The sequence below is a fragment of the Lipomyces tetrasporus genome (assembly GCF_029532465.1).
Source record: "Lipomyces tetrasporus strain NRRL Y-64009 chromosome Unknown POJ06scaffold_7, whole genome shotgun sequence".
In the NCBI taxonomy this organism is placed as follows: domain Eukaryota; kingdom Fungi; phylum Ascomycota; class Lipomycetes; order Lipomycetales; family Lipomycetaceae; genus Lipomyces; species Lipomyces tetrasporus.
In genome coordinates this window covers 702,583-714,677 of record NW_026611602.1, presented here as the reverse complement: position 1 = coordinate 714,677, position 12,095 = coordinate 702,583, and the positions used below count along the sequence as shown (strand labels likewise).

General features: G+C 47.7%; 6 protein-coding genes across 6 annotated transcripts; 4 read left to right on the top strand and 2 right to left on the bottom strand.

Moving 5' to 3' along the window:
- Position 1: 1 nt before the first annotated feature.
- On the top strand, positions 2 to 2,922 carry POJ06DRAFT_302214 (phosphoribosylglycinamide synthetase). Its single transcript, XM_056190756.1, has 3 exons — positions 2 to 384; positions 456 to 565; positions 619 to 2,922. Exons 1-3 carry the CDS (start codon positions 111 to 113, stop codon positions 2,602 to 2,604), a joined length of 2,370 nt encoding a protein of 789 aa, XP_056042714.1. The 5' UTR covers positions 2 to 110; the 3' UTR covers positions 2,605 to 2,922.
- On the top strand, positions 2,830 to 4,076 carry POJ06DRAFT_131728 (uncharacterized protein). Its single transcript, XM_056184383.1, has 3 exons — positions 2,830 to 3,464; positions 3,512 to 3,623; positions 3,675 to 4,076. The coding sequence occupies exons 1-3, from the start codon at positions 3,054 to 3,056 to the stop codon at positions 3,992 to 3,994; spliced, it is 843 nt and encodes a 280-aa protein (XP_056042713.1). The 5' UTR covers positions 2,830 to 3,053; the 3' UTR covers positions 3,995 to 4,076.
- Positions 4,077 to 4,080: 4 nt separating this feature from the next.
- POJ06DRAFT_199036 (P-loop containing nucleoside triphosphate hydrolase protein) lies at positions 4,081 to 5,327 on the bottom strand (the record flags this gene model as incomplete). The annotated part of the gene is made up of 5 exons (XM_056185138.1): positions 4,081 to 4,179; positions 4,227 to 4,852; positions 4,904 to 5,012; positions 5,064 to 5,175; positions 5,227 to 5,327. The coding sequence occupies 5 exons, from the start codon at positions 5,325 to 5,327 to the stop codon at positions 4,081 to 4,083; spliced, it is 1,047 nt and encodes a 348-aa protein (XP_056042712.1).
- Positions 5,328 to 5,964: 637 nt separating this feature from the next.
- POJ06DRAFT_131698 (Prefoldin) lies at positions 5,965 to 6,949 on the bottom strand. Its single transcript, XM_056184382.1, has 5 exons — positions 6,817 to 6,949; positions 6,548 to 6,712; positions 6,375 to 6,481; positions 6,206 to 6,323; positions 5,965 to 6,138 (listed from the first exon to the last, which is right to left on the bottom strand). The coding sequence occupies exons 1-5, from the start codon at positions 6,839 to 6,841 to the stop codon at positions 6,095 to 6,097; spliced, it is 459 nt and encodes a 152-aa protein (XP_056042711.1). The 5' UTR covers positions 6,842 to 6,949; the 3' UTR covers positions 5,965 to 6,094.
- Positions 6,950 to 7,095: 146 nt separating this feature from the next.
- On the top strand, positions 7,096 to 8,654 carry POJ06DRAFT_199469 (WD40-repeat-containing domain protein; the record flags this gene model as incomplete). Its single annotated transcript, XM_056185154.1, has 3 exons — positions 7,096 to 7,119; positions 7,171 to 7,244; positions 7,301 to 8,654. The coding sequence occupies 3 exons, from the start codon at positions 7,096 to 7,098 to the stop codon at positions 8,652 to 8,654; spliced, it is 1,452 nt and encodes a 483-aa protein (XP_056042710.1).
- Positions 8,655 to 9,245: 591 nt separating this feature from the next.
- On the top strand, positions 9,246 to 12,094 carry POJ06DRAFT_131664 (P-loop containing nucleoside triphosphate hydrolase protein). Its single transcript, XM_056184380.1, has 2 exons — positions 9,246 to 10,194; positions 10,248 to 12,094. Exons 1-2 carry the CDS (start codon positions 9,410 to 9,412, stop codon positions 11,644 to 11,646), a joined length of 2,184 nt encoding a protein of 727 aa, XP_056042709.1. The 5' UTR covers positions 9,246 to 9,409; the 3' UTR covers positions 11,647 to 12,094.
- Position 12,095: the final 1 nt, after the last annotated feature.

Below are 12,095 nucleotides of genomic sequence, written 5' to 3'. Positions count from 1 at the left end.
AAAAAAAGTTCTGAGAAGGCACTCGACTCGTTTACTGCAGTTGCCAGACATATTTTCTATCTTTCCTCTTCGACTTCTGACTAATTGCTCTCTCGAAGAGCGAGCGAGAAATGCAGGCACACCTGCGAATCCTACTTGTTGGCAGCGGCGGCCGCGAACACGCGCTTGCATGGAAGCTCGCTCAATCTCCGTTAGTTGAGCACATTTGGGTCGCGCCTGGCAATGGTGGAACTGCTCGTGGTCTCAGTAAGGTCGAGAACGTGTCAATTGACAGTGCGGACTTCTCGTCCCTTGTGAACTTTGCAGTAGAGAAGAGTGTCAATTTGGTAGTGCCGGGTCCTGAGCAGCCACTAGTGGATGGTATCGAGACCCAGTTCAGAAAGAGTGAGTTTTGCGTCGAGAGCTTGGATCTGGAATTTTTTTTTGGACTGTATATGTTAATGACGGCTACATAGTCGGTATTCCATGCTTTGGTCCCTCTGAATCGGCTGCTAGAATGGAGGGATCGAAGACGTTTTCGAAGGACTTTATGAAGAAGCACAATATCCCGACTGCGGAGTATGAGGTATGTATTCATAACTGTGCTGCCATAATAGATTTATGTCTAACATATACTAGAATTTTACGTCGTTCGAACACGCTAAGGCATATGTCGAGTCGGTCAACCATAATGTCGTCATCAAGGCATCTGGTCTTGCCGCGGGCAAGGGTGTCCTGATTCCCACTTCGAACGAGGAGGCATATGCTGCACTCAAGGAGATCATGGAAGACAAAGCCTTCGGAGACGCTGGTGACGAGGTCGTTGTCGAGGAATTCTTGGAAGGCGATGAGCTGAGTATTCTGGCTTTTAGTGACGGCTACACAGTAGTCGATCTTCCTCCCGCGCAGGACCACAAACGGATTTTCGATGGTGACAATGGCCCTAACACTGGTGGTATGGGGACTTATGCTCCTGCTCCTGTTGCTACGCCTGCAATCATTGACGAGATTCGACGGACGATCATCAAGCCCACTATTGACGGAATGCGCAAGGACGGCTACCCCTTCGTCGGTCTTCTATTCACTGGCGTTATGCTCACTGCTTCCGGTCCTAAAGTTTTGGAATACAATGTCCGATTTGGTGACCCCGAGACTCAGTCTGTGCTACCTCTGCTCAGCAAAGACACCGATCTTGCGGAAATTTTCTTGGCTTGCGTGGAGCACAGACTGGACGCGATCACTGTCAAGACTACCGGCCAATTTGGTGTCACCATTGTTGGATCTGCAGCAGGATACCCCGGGAAGTACAGTAAGAACGATGAGATTACCATTGACCCTCTCGAGAGTGATGATACTTTCATTTTCCATGCCGGAACCACAAGTACTTCTGAAGGAAAGCTGCTTTCCTCCGGTGGTCGAGTAATTTCTGCTTCTGCCGTCGCGGACACACTCGAAGAGGCCGTCAAGAAGGCGTACGTTGGAATCAGTAAGATCCATTTAAAGAACATGCATTATCGAAAAGATATTGCCTACCGCGCGTTTCGCGACGCCAAACCACGGGAAGAAGACGGCTTCACTTACGCGAAGGCCGGTGTTAATATTGAGAATGGAAACAGTCTTGTTGAGCGAATTAAGCCCTGCGTTAAGGCAACTGCTCGTCCGGGTGCGGATGCTGAGCTTGGTGGATTTGGTGGTCTATTCGATCTGAAGGCTGCTGGCTTCAAGGATCCACTGATTGTTGCTGCTACGGACGGCATTGGCACGAAGGTCAAAATCGCTCAGTTATCTGGAATCCACAATACGGTCGGCATCGATCTAGTTGCTATGAATGTCAATGATCTGGTCGTTCAAGGCGCCGAGCCGTTAATGTTTTTGGATTATTTCGCATGCAGCAAGTTGGACGTTGGTATCGCTGCTGATTTCGTCAGCGGTGTTGCAGAGGGATGTCTGCGCGCTGGTAGTGCACTGGTCGGTGGTGAGACCGCCGAGATGCCTGGTATCTACCACGGAGATGACTATGATGCCGGCGGAACGGCGGTCGGCGCCGTGGAGCGCGGACAGATTCTTCCGGACTTCGGTAGCATGACTGCTGGCGATGTTCTTCTAGGTCTTGCGTCAGATGGTGTCCACTCCAACGGTTTTTCACTTGTCCGAAAGATCATTGAACATACTGGATTAGCATATGATCAGGTCGCTCCGTGGGATCGTTCCACAACAGTCCAGGAGGGCTTGCTTATCCCCACTCGGATATATGTCAAGTCACTATTACGCGCTATTCGTGGCCGTCTGATTCTTGGTATGGCTCACATCACTGGGGGTGGTCTCATTGAGAATACTCCCCGTATGCTTCCCAAGCATCTCGGCGCCAGCATTGACGCCGCTACCTGGGATGTCCTCCCTGTTTTCAAGTGGTTAGGTAAGACCGGCAATGTGCCCAAATCTGATATATTGAAGACATTGAACATGGGTATTGGTATGGTTCTTGTTGTCAAGCCCGTCAACGTCGAGGAAGTCACGAAATTGTTGACCGAGAGTGGCGAGAAAGTTTACGTTATAGGAAATTTGGTCGAAGTTTCATCAGGAGAGCCTCGGTGCATTGTCAAGAACTCTGACGTCCTATACTAAGTTGCACTTTGGAAACTCGAAACAAAAATTTTTGCCCTACTCTATAAAGTTGTTGATAGTTGCATGGTTTGAATTTTCGTTCAGAGGGATTGAGGGTTTGCTTCCGGTATATATCGAGACGTGAAATAAAAGTTTGTCAATCAATTCTTAGGTTTGTTCTTTGTTACAACTGTACATTAATATAACATATGTTTTGGGCCGCATGTTCGAAGTTGGACGATTCGGTAGTGTCATCGGGGTAGGGTTTGTCACCTGGAAATGAGTGTATTGTACTTGCACCATATGTCCATTCACAATAACGAGAGGAAACAATCGAACGTGGAAAAAGCTCCTGCCGTACTCTCAATTGATCCCCACGGCTCTAGTTCGTTTCGTACAATGAGTATAAAAGGTCGTGGGAATTAAATACTGGGGCGTTTACTGCCACACTCCATAGTTCCAGAATCTCAATGGACCCATTCACCTGTTTCCTTGCGTGTGTTGGACTCACGCTCCTCTACGTTGGGGTACTCTACGTACATCCCCGCACTAGACCATCAATTACCGCGTCTCGCGATGATGACGACGTGATAAAGGCGAGGGTTGCAGCAATCTCACTCAGCTCTGTTTTATCTGGTCTTGCTACTGCGTGGATCTTGTCAAACGACCGCTCTATGTCTTTGGAGTATATTCTGACATCGTTGCGAATATGGCCGATTCCTCCGGCCATGGAGTTGTTTAGATCCAGTTTGTTAATTACAGGAGTATTGTTTATTGGGCCGTTGGTAGAGAAGATTGTGTTTTCTAACGGGTGGAAATATTTGATTGCGGATACTGAAATTGCGTTGACCGGGTGGATTGGACGCAGGAATTATATCATTGTAGGCACACTCCCTAGATGCAATACGATGGGCTAATGTTTGATTAGGGACCATTCACTGAGGAGTTTGTATTCAGAGTCTGCATTGTATCTATCGAGCTGGCGTCAGGAATGTCACCTCTAAGAGCAATCTTTGTGTCGCCGTTATACTTCGGTACAGGTGCGTTACCCTGGTGAGTTTAAGCCGATAAGCTGACCTGACAATTCATAGCACATATACATCATGCGTATGAGGTCTACCTTGTCCAACCCGATTTGCTAAAATTGGCTTTACTAAGCTCCCTTTTCCAATTCGCATTCACAACTGTCTTTGGCTGGTACGCGACCTTCCTATTTCTCCGAACAGGAAGCTTCTGGCAGCCTTTCATCGCACACGCATTCTGCAACAGTATGGGCGTGCCTAAGTTTGGGGCAAATTTAGACGGGCCCGCGTGGCATACTCATGTATACAACGTCTTGTTGGTGGGCGGAGCAGTGCTGTTTGGTGCGCTATTGTATCCGTTGACGAAGACTCCGAATGCGGTCATATAGAGTGTCTAAAAGTACAGATACCCAGCATATGATACATAATCCAAAGATCCTTGAACAACATGAACAGGTGACAATAATTTCTAGAATTATTTCATATTTGGGCGAGCAAGTCTGGCAACGCAGCCAGAGAGCTGAAGTAAAGTTCCCACGCCGTCTAGGATTCTCATGTGGGTGAACCCAATTTCCTCCTTGCAGTTAGTGAAGCTCGTCTAAACGCCCTGGTATCACGTACCTTGATATATTCCATTTTTCTATACTCATTTATCTCGTCCATACTCTTAATGACCCGGAACATAGTAGAGATAATGTCAACAGCACTGTAGCCCTTGTCCCATAGATCAGTGCGCAATATCTCCAGGGCAGTCTCAATTTTGCCTTGATGACACGCCTTCAACACGGCCTGCACAGCGGTGGGATGCGGCGTATCAACTATTTTAAACACATTTTCACCGTTCACAAATCCAAATCCAGCGACCGTACTCTGCAAGTTATTAACGGCCTGTCGCATATCACCTTCAGCAGAAAATACTAAAGCCGCCAGTCCGTCATCGCTGTACTTGACTCCTTCTGCGTCGATGATCTCCTTCAGTCTGCGGACAACTTGTTGATCGGTAAGTCTAGAATACCGCAGAATCGCACATCGAGATTGCAGTGGCTCAATGATCTTATTCGACTGATTGCACGCGAACGCAAAACGAGTGGTTGACGCGTAAATTTCCATAGTCCGACGCAGTGCCTGCTGAGCCTGCGCCGTCATACTGTCTGCTTCATCCAAGATCACAATTTTCTGGCGGCCTGGCGGAAGATTCACATGCTTCTGTGCAAATGCTTTTATTCGGTTTCGGACTACGTCAACACCTATATCTTGTTAATCCCTCACAGATCCATACGCGACGGCAATTCAAATACCTCTCTCATCGGACGCGTTCAGCTCGAGAACTCCTTCCTTATAATTTTCTCCCAGTAGCGTACGCGCTAAACATAGAATAGATGTGGTTTTGCCAATTCCAGGCATGCCCTATTTAGACGTAAGTACTAATCCTGTAAGGCTGTGCTCGAGGGAAATCACCGATATGATAACATGAGGCATGTTTCCGTCCCTCGCGATGATTTTCAGTCTCTCAATTGTCTCTGTGTTTCCGACTATATCATCCAAAAACACGGGTCGATATTTTTCGACCCTGAGGTAAATGTTAGAAATGACCTCTATTTACATTATCCTGGTCGCGCACCATGGTAACTCAGTGCCATCAGCTCCACTGGACTTGACGTTTGCCGTCGCGAGAGGGAACTTCGCCGCGGCAGTAGAAGATTCGCCTATTTCAGATGGCATCGCAGCCAACGGTATTCCACAATAATAAAGATTAATAAACAAAGAGACGGTACGCGTAGAAGGAGTACGGATCAGGACTCGCTTGGTGCACACTTTATTTTAGATGCACGCGTCGTCCAAATTCGGAGGTGTGGCGGTTGTCCAGGCTGTGCTTGTGGCTGGGAATTGCTCGACTCCTCGTGTGACGACTTCATAACTTCTAGGGATTTTGCGATATTCGTCGGGATATTCTCCGTTTGTGATTTAGTTTCGTTTACTGTCTGTTTTGGTCCAGTATTTGTTGGGCCTGGGAGGCTCGCGCATTGAATATGAAGCATGATAGACGCCCGATTATCAACATAATAAGGGTACAACTGTTCTTCAATCCATAGACGAAACAGATCAGGTTCTTAAGGCTCGATTGCTGCGGTCGAGGCTCTGTCGAGGCTTGTTCAAGGGCAACAAGGTGCCTAGGTTAGTCTCGTGTCCTTGGCGACGGACGGGTTTTTCCTAAGCAGCAACCGATTGTGGCCACGAAGGCACAGAGAGTCAGGTAGCATACTCTGCAACGAGCCGCTGAACGGCTTGGCCTGGTGGCTTTGTTGCGTCAGCTAACGGTATCAGCCATGGAGCAAGTTCTCAGCTTTCACGCAGTACCGTAGTCAGCAAGGTATAACAAGCAAGGAGCATAATACTCATGCAATATTCTATGGCCCACATATATACATAGTAGCTACCGAATCTACTTTCAGATATGATACATTAATCTCTTGGAACTCGTGACTTCGTTATGCGACATTTGGGGCTGACGACATCACCTTTTGCCTTAAGACTTTAATTTTAACACTCTGTTAGCCCAGGCAATATAGAATGGGAAATAAATGCGAAACCAAGCATACCTTCTTCGACCATCCGCAGGTTACCCATCTTGCCATTCACTATATCCTCGAGATCGACGAGATTCTTTTGCAGCGTAGCAACCTTGTTCTCGTAGAATGCGATCGCGTCTGTCGGTTTCTAGAGCATCATTAACATCATATGCATCGTAGAATTCACTGCTCATTTTACCTTTTCGATGTAATATCCCGTTCCAACATCAACCATCACCGTCTCAACGTCTTCGACTACTCCGGGAACGTACAATGACGTAGTCAATGGTACTAGTATAGATTTGCCTGATCTCACAGGTTAGTGTTTCCGCGATCCCCGAATAATACTGTTGCTGGAACAGCGGCGGCTACCTTTATTTTCTCCTTTGAAAGTCTTCTCGACTGTCCCTATGCATTCCTTGAACTTCGCTTGTGCCGCCCGTAGCTTCTGGAAAGATTGTGAAAGATGCTCGAGCTCCTGCTCCAATTGCGACTTGACGTCAGCTAGCTGCTGCGCAGATAATGTTGTTAGATCGACTATAAAAGTGCAAAATTAGCATGTGGAGATCATCGTTGATCGACTAACAGATCCCGTTCCCCGATATTCAATCTGCTGCCATAGCTTGACGGATTGAGCGTACCGGTTTTTGGCTGTTCATTTGACATTCTTGATTGACAACTGCGATTGAATATCTGTGTCTCGACTAAAGTTGCTCTGTGAGAATCAAATTTATTGAGTAATATGAGAGTGGCTGATTTGGTGTGAACGAAAACTTAAGAGTGATGTGGGCACTTCTGTGATGAGCAGCACTACGTCGGGGGTGACGGCTGCACTCCAAATATTTCGTAGAGATCCAAACATCATCACCGACATCATCACCGGTGTTATCGATCGACAAACCACATCGACTGTCGATAAGATGGACCCAGCAGAACAAGTAGAGGTATTATTCAGCTATTAGTTTTCTAAATGGTGTCATGCTAATAGTGCAAAGCGGTTATCAAAGCGGAGTCGTGATCTCTTCGGCAAAGACTACGGATTTTCACTAGATTATAATGAGCCAATAAGGTACGCAATATGACTATTTCACTGTAACCCATCATAACTAATTCACAAATATCTAGTCAGCGAATCAAGTTTTCTTCCAAGCTTCGAAATGAATATTTAGTCGCAAGAGAACCTCTCCCGCCACATATTGCTGAAAAACTACCTCCATTGTCACGGACCTCGAAACGGGACGACTCGACCCGAAAGGAAATAAATCCGATACTAAATGATTTAATCCCACCACCACCGCCACCGGGTACCTTGTCAAATACATCTACGTCTACTGCAGTAGCAATTCGGCCAAATGCAACTTCAGGAGCCTCCAACGCGCCACAAGTCGCGCAAAATCAGATGCAACTAACAACTCACCAGCAGCAACCGCATGTAGGTACCGGAGGTTCAAGGGCGCTGGCGGAGCGCCGTGCAAATATGACACAGATTAGGCCCGAATGGCACGCACCATGGAAGCTCATGCGAGTTATTTCCGGCCATCTTGGATGGGTCCGTAGTGTTTGTGTCGAGCCTGATAATCAGTGGTTTGCCACAGGCGCTGGGGACAGAACAATTAAAATTTGGGATTTAGCGAGCGGAACTTTGAAGCTCACGCTCACGGGCCATATTATGACAGTTCGAGGTTTGGCGGTTTCCCCTCGGCATCCCTATCTATTTAGTTGCGGAGAAGACAAGATGGTCAAGTGCTGGGATCTAGAGCAGAATAAGGTCATCCGACATTATCACGGGCATCTAAGTGGAGTTTATTCGCTTGATTTACACCCGAATCTGGATGTTCTTGTTACGGCGGGCCGTGACGCTGTTGCCAGAGTTTGGGATATGCGGACACGGATGGCAGTGCACGTATTAAGTGGACATAAGGCCACCATTAGCTCTGTCAAATGCCAAGAGGCGGATCCACAGGTTGTTACGGGCAGTATGGATACACAGGTTCGATTATGGGACCTGGCGGCCGGTAAAACACAAACAGTACTCACTCATCATAAGAAGTCGGTTCGCGCGCTCACGATGCATCCCACGGAGTTCACATTCGCAAGTGGGAGTGCTGACAATATCAAGCAATGGAAATTCCCAGAGGGTGCATTCATGCAAAATTTCGAGCCTGCACACAATGCTATTGTGAACACTCTAAGCACAAACAGTGACGGTGTGATGTTTAGTGGCGGCGATAACGGGAGTATGGCTTTTTTTGATTGGAAGTCCGGTCATAAGTTCCAAGACATCGAAACAACTGCAGTACCCGGATCCCTGGATGCGGAAAATGGCATTTTTGCCAGTACATTTGATCATACAGGCTTACGCTTGATTACATGCGAGGCAGACAAGAGTATTAAGATCTGGAGAGAAGATGCGGAGGCGACACCAGAAACACATCCTGGCATTGAATGGAGACCTAAAATTGGTCGGCAGAGATACTAGGGAATAAATCTAGCCATTTGTCATAATTGTAAATACTGTACAATATAGGTTTAATACTGTACAACATACGTTCTTATAGAAATTACATACCGTGTTGTCCCTTGCCTTTACGAATCACTAACCACCACAGTCTACTGCCCTCGCCCGCCAGGACCAATCCGACCACTACTATGGTGAACAGCTGACTGGTCTCTAACTTGCGTCAGAGCTGCCGCAAGGCGCGCTGATTCTCCTACACGCGATCTCAGAGTTAGCGTCACAGTTTATCTGTCATAACTGACCCAAACGCAGCTTACTAGCAGAATCAGAGTAATTGCCTTTTGCAATTTTGAGATCGTCAACGATAGAGCCAGTTAGTAATCGTACCGCTTCTAATGATGCACGCGTTAATTTCAGTGACGATAGATCGTCTTGCTGCTTGGACATGTCGAGTAACCAATAGCGGGCGTGATGTCACCAAATTAACCTTTTTCAGTACATCTCAGAGTCTAGAATGAATTCAGACGAGGGAGCCTGTGTAGCTGTACGATAAGTTTCGATGTGGCCTGCAATCGGGGAAACTTCGACGCGTCTTGGATGCTGAAGGGGTTTGTACCAAAGTCAGGGACGCGTGTTGTAGTATTCTTCGATCTCATAAGGTGCCATTGATGCCAAATTACACAGGAATTGCGATTTGGGCTTCCTACTCATAACAAAGTTGATTACCAGCGTCCCATCCGCGCTCGTGGTATAATAATTGGACGACTCTAGAAGCAATGGAGCAGTCTCCACGCGGACGTCCGCCAAAAGGTTCGCTTGTACAATCGCCGGCGAACCCATCCTCTCCATTGTCATCTGAGACTCCAATCAAGCGTGGCCGTGGCCGTGGCCGGCCACGAAAAGCGTCACAAGTTTCGGAAGTAAATACCGGACTAATACTCGATTCGCCGAAGCCAAAAGTTGGAAGACCACGGAAGCCAATTGCGGAAGGGGAGGCAACCAACAACACGTCGTCTGCGCCAAAGCGCAAACGGGGCCGACCACCAAAGAATGCAGAAAACCTACCACCACCGCAGAGACCATACGATGATAGCGCTGCGGTTCAGGAAAGCTTCATCATTAGGACGCCGAGGAGACGATCAGAGCCGAAAGGGTATGGATTGGATAATTTGAGGATACCGTCGCCGTCGACCAAAAGTATGACCTCAGATGAAGACGAACTTAGCAGTCCCTTTGTCGAAACACCGCAGAAACGGATCCGAATGTCAACGCGAGCTCGAACAGCGACACCGAAGAGCAAAGTAGCAGATAAGGCCACTCCAGCGGGAAGTCCCCGGCCAAGGGTGAAGGCAACGCCTAGCACGAGTACAGGAACCCCTCGGAAGCCAAAAAATGCATTGAAGTCGTCGCCGAGTAAGTCGACGGCAACGACTCTATCTACCACTCCTCGCAAGCGACCTAAACAACAAGACGATGGCAAAAGCTCCGGCACCGCTAATTCCAAGACGCAGGTGAAGCTGGAGACGCCGACGAAAACGAGTCCTCATACGCCCAGTAAGATGTGAGTTACAGGCAGTGGCGCACCTATGTATATGACACACTAATGTATCACAGCCGAACTCTGCAGTTTTCTCCTCTCACAATCAGTCCTCTTCCAAGTCGGATCTTCAAGACTCCAGCAGCTAGCAGTCCTCTGACTCCTCATGTTTCTGCAAGATCGCGACTGCACGTCGCCGCCGCCCCTGAAGCACTGCCATGCCGCGAGCGTGAATTTGAGGAGATCCAGACAGCTCTAGAGAGTGCCATTATGGAGGAAACCGGAAGTTGTATTTACGTTAGTGGTACACCCGGCACGGGAAAGACGGCGACCGTGCGCTCTGTTGTCAGATATCTCAAACGTAATTTCACATTCCAGTTCGTCGAGATCAATGGCATGAAAGTCACACAACCAACGCAGGCGTACGCTTTGCTTTGGGAAGCGATTTCAGAGCAACGCGTGGCTACAGCCCATGCCCTACGATTCCTAGACGATGAGTTTCAAGATAACAAGTTCATTACGATGCCTGTCGTTGTTTTAATGGACGAACTTGATCAGCTAGTAACGAAGTCTCAAGATGTCATGTACAACTTTTTCAATTGGCCTAGTCTGCCAAATTCGAAGTTGATTGTGGTCGCCGTCGCCAATATCATGGATCTGCCAGAACGCACATTATCGAATAAGATTTCCAGTCGGCTGGGCCTGACAAGAATACAGTTCGCCGGCTATACACATACGCAGTTGCAAACAATTATTGAGGCGCGACTGAAAGATGTTCCCGGAAATATCGTGCTACCAGAGGCAATTGAGTTTGCGAGTCGTAAGGTTGCTAGTGTGACTGGAGATGCACGACGAGCATTGGACATTTGTCGCCGGGCGGTTGAGATAGCGGAACAGGATGGTGCTCCACCCACACCAACGCATATGGCCACAAGAGCCGAGAAAGCGTCTGCGACATTCACGCAGAAAGTTACGATCCAGCATATTCGTAAGGCGATCAATGAGTCGACTAGCTCACCTGTTTTCCGATTCTTGCCATCGTTGCCACTTGTATGCAAGCTTATCCTAACAGCACTGATTCAAAGATCACGGATTAGTGGAGTCGCGGAAAATACGCTGGATTCAGTACTCGAGATCATGAATGTGAAGTTACGCAATTTCGGTCGACTTGCAGCTAGCGACCAGATTCTATATGGACCAACAGATGCTATTGATACGACAGACACATCGTCCAAGTTCAGGCCTCCTAATCCGGACAAGCCGATTCTTGGGACGACGTTTAGATCCAGTGACGGTGCCATAACTAGACCGAGGGGATTTTTAAGAGGCGTAACAGAATTGGTTGAAAGTGGTATTTTATTTCAGCAAAACGGTCGTGGAGAGAGAAATAGAAAGATCAGGCTTAATGTTAGCGAGGCTGATGTTAAGGCGGCGCTCAAAGATGATCCGGAAGTCGGGACGATGATGGGTGACTGAGAGGCGATGCATGACGTAATAGTATGTCTGAAGCGTGAAGTGTGCATTTTAGTGTATTACTGGTCTGAGATTCTAGATTATTTTGCTACTCTACTGACTGTTTAATGGCAATGCTGGTGTTGACGGTGTGGTGAAAGACAAGTCGGTCACGACTTTCCGAGAACTGATTGTAGCCGGACACTTTATTATCATTTACTGGCAGCGTATCTGCGGTACAGGACCAAGTTCAACGGGCAAATGGCCCTGAAAGCGGAAAGCAGCTAAAATCGTATTTACGTCCTATGGCATAGCTGCGCGTAGGACGACGAATGAGAGTGACTTGCATAGATGTAATTCACATCGGCAGTGATGAGTTGAGCGCGAGGGTTCACTTTAAACGCTCTAATTTTCCTTTACACTTTTGTCAGTGTCGTGTTCAGCCCCGATGCAGAAACAAAACGTTGGTTAGA

Excerpts from the sequence above, each read along its gene's own strand:
- POJ06DRAFT_302214 (XM_056190756.1), top strand. The coding sequence starts at position 111 with ATGCAGGCACACCTGCGAATCCTACTTGTTGGCAGCGGCGGCCGCGAA. Across the intron at positions 385-455 it reads CGAGACCCAGTTCAGAAAGA|TCGGTATTCCATGCTTTGGT; the intron begins GTGAGTTTTGCG and ends ACGGCTACATAG. Across the intron at positions 566-618 it reads TCCCGACTGCGGAGTATGAG|AATTTTACGTCGTTCGAACA; the intron begins GTATGTATTCAT and ends AACATATACTAG.
- POJ06DRAFT_131728 (XM_056184383.1), top strand. The coding sequence starts at position 3,054 with ATGGACCCATTCACCTGTTTCCTTGCGTGTGTTGGACTCACGCTCCTC. Across the intron at positions 3,465-3,511 it reads GACGCAGGAATTATATCATT|GGACCATTCACTGAGGAGTT; the intron begins GTAGGCACACTC and ends ATGTTTGATTAG. Across the intron at positions 3,624-3,674 it reads GCCGTTATACTTCGGTACAG|CACATATACATCATGCGTAT; the intron begins GTGCGTTACCCT and ends GACAATTCATAG.
- POJ06DRAFT_131698 (XM_056184382.1), bottom strand. The coding sequence starts at position 6,841 with ATGTCAAATGAACAGCCAAAAACCG. Across the intron at positions 6,482-6,547 it reads TTTCAAAGGAGAAAATAAAG|GCAAATCTATACTAGTACCA; the intron begins GTAGCCGCCGCT and ends CTGTGAGATCAG. Across the intron at positions 6,139-6,205 it reads CCTGCGGATGGTCGAAGAAG|TCTTAAGGCAAAAGGTGATG; the intron begins GTATGCTTGGTT and ends TTAAAATTAAAG.
- POJ06DRAFT_131664 (XM_056184380.1), top strand. The coding sequence starts at position 9,410 with ATGGAGCAGTCTCCACGCGGACGTCCGCCAAAAGGTTCGCTTGTACAA. Across the intron at positions 10,195-10,247 it reads CCTCATACGCCCAGTAAGAT|CCGAACTCTGCAGTTTTCTC; the intron begins GTGAGTTACAGG and ends AATGTATCACAG.